At 37.8% G+C, this 2,074-nt stretch overlaps 1 protein-coding gene across 2 annotated transcripts in view; it reads left to right on the top strand.

Moving 5' to 3' along the window:
* LOC107737413 (vitamin K-dependent protein C-like) overlaps positions 1-2,074 on the top strand; it is a 27,874-nt gene that overhangs the window by 23,604 nt on the left and 2,196 nt on the right. For both annotated transcript variants that reach the window (XM_016548901.1, XM_016548902.1), the window contains exons 7-9: positions 696-836; positions 1,168-1,289; positions 1,451-1,568. In XM_016548901.1, coding sequence (XP_016404387.1) covers positions 696-836; positions 1,168-1,289; positions 1,451-1,568 — 381 coding nt within the window. The remainder of the gene's footprint in view (positions 1-695; positions 837-1,167; positions 1,290-1,450; positions 1,569-2,074) is intronic.

Raw genomic sequence — 2,074 nt, 5'->3', positions numbered from 1 at the left:
GTTAGTCAGAAACATACATTTACACACAACCTGACCACCAAACGCAACTTTCAGACGCCATCTTTATTTTTTAGCTCAACCGTCACGGAATGGAACGCACAGGATTGTGGGATATCAAAGGCAGCGAAGGATACATCTATGCTGCCTTCAAAATTCGATCAGAAGAAGGTACCTCCAGAGACAGGAAGTGAAGCAGAATTTGTATTCGGACGTGCCTTGATGCCTTCCTGCCTTGGAATGCTGCCTCAGAAGGCAGCATTTTAGAGCTTTCGGACGCAGCCATTTTCTGAAACGATGACGTCATCAGCCCACGTCTCGCCCCTAGTCAGACCTGCTATGTCACATAACAGCAACAAAAACATGAACAAACACTGAACGATTGTCTTTTTATTAACTAACATTAACACAGATTAATAAATGTATTGTTCCATGTTCGTTTGTATACCGTTTTTAGTGTATCTCTCTGGCAGAATTACAGCGCCACATACTGGTCTGGCATGTATACTACATAGTTTTGTGTCGGTTTTCGTATGAACCCCTTTGCCCTTCCTGCATTTTGTGTGCTTGGTCAGTGTTTTTATATATGCTGTGTCACAGCGGATTTGAGGCATTTAATAGTGGAGTTACAAGAAGTGGTGTGTATTGAGGTCATTGTGATGAATGTCCTGACAGCAGTTCTTTGCTTTTGTCCTCAGGCAGAACAGCCACTAACTGCTCTGTGAACAATGGGGATTGTGATCATGAATGTCATGAGAGTGAAGATGGTCTTGGTCGCACGTGCAGTTGTATTAAAGGATACCAACTACAAGACAATTCTAGAAAATGTATTGCCAAAAGTAAGTTACCTCAACAAACTGCTAATATAAACAATATGGTTTGTGAATATTACAAATACACACAGGTGATTTTGTATCCACAGTGCACAAATTAATGCTTAGATATTTGCATTTGTACTCGAGACTGTACTTCTGCATTTGTGGACATTTATAAGACTGTTTTTGTGCAACATTTATTCATAAATGTGGGCTATTTAACAGTCATATAATTAATATTATTAGAAATACATCATAAAAAATATATAAACATATTATATAAAAATATGTCTTCAAATTATTTCTACCATTTAGTAGATGAATTATGATCTATGTGCATCTTTGTCATTTACAGATGAGGCTTCATGTGGCCAGATTCGGCTCGCAAAGTCATCCTATATTAATAAGCCTTTAGTAGGTTTACAGCCGTGGGTTTTAGGAGGTACAGTTGGCAAAAAGGGAGAGAGTCCCTGGCAGGTATTTTTGATTCATATGTAATATCTGTGTAATCATATGTAATAATGCCAAATGTTTTATCAGAGCTAATTCTGATGTCATATGTTATACCAAATATTCAGCCAAAGCAAATTTTGTGCTCCAGTATATATTAAAAAAAATGCATTGTGTGTAATCTGTAGGCTCTTATACTTAATCATTTGGGCAATTTTCATTGTGGTGGAGTTCTGATTGATGAAAACTGGGTTCTCACTGCTGCTCACTGCCTAGAGACAAGTACAAGGTTCAGTGTCAGGCTGGGTATGTAAGACATTTTGGTAAAATTTAAGTATTTCTTCACAGTGTAAGACTTTTTATCCTCCCTTATATTTATGTTTTTAGAAGATGCATTACTAAAGAAATTTGCAAAAAATAAAAAATAAAGTGCATACATGACAAGTACTAGAACACATAGCTGAGAGTGATGTTGTTTAAAGGGGTCATGAGATGCTATTTTAAAGATCATTATTTTGTGTATTTGGTGTAACAGAATATGTTGACATGCTTTAATGTTCAAAAAACACATTATTTTTCAAATACTGTACATTATTGTAGGTCCTCTATGCCCCGCCTCTCTCAAACGCGTCGTTTTCAACAAAGCCCCCTCCTTTGACAAGCGCAGTCTGCTCTGATTGGCCAACTGACCCAGTGCATTGTGATTGGCCAAACACCGCAAGCACGCGTCGGAAATGTAACACCCCTTACCATAATCACGAGCTTCATCTTTCAAAATAAATGTAGACAGAGCCCGAAAGGGGAACAGAGTC

Source organism: Sinocyclocheilus rhinocerous, unplaced genomic scaffold (assembly GCF_001515625.1).
Source record: "Sinocyclocheilus rhinocerous isolate Xijiao unplaced genomic scaffold, SAMN03320098_v1.1 scaffold734, whole genome shotgun sequence".
NCBI classification, from domain to species: Eukaryota; Metazoa; Chordata; class Actinopteri; order Cypriniformes; family Cyprinidae; genus Sinocyclocheilus; species Sinocyclocheilus rhinocerous.
The sequence above is the reverse complement of the archived record's forward strand: the minus strand, read 5'-3'. Positions and strand labels throughout refer to the sequence as shown.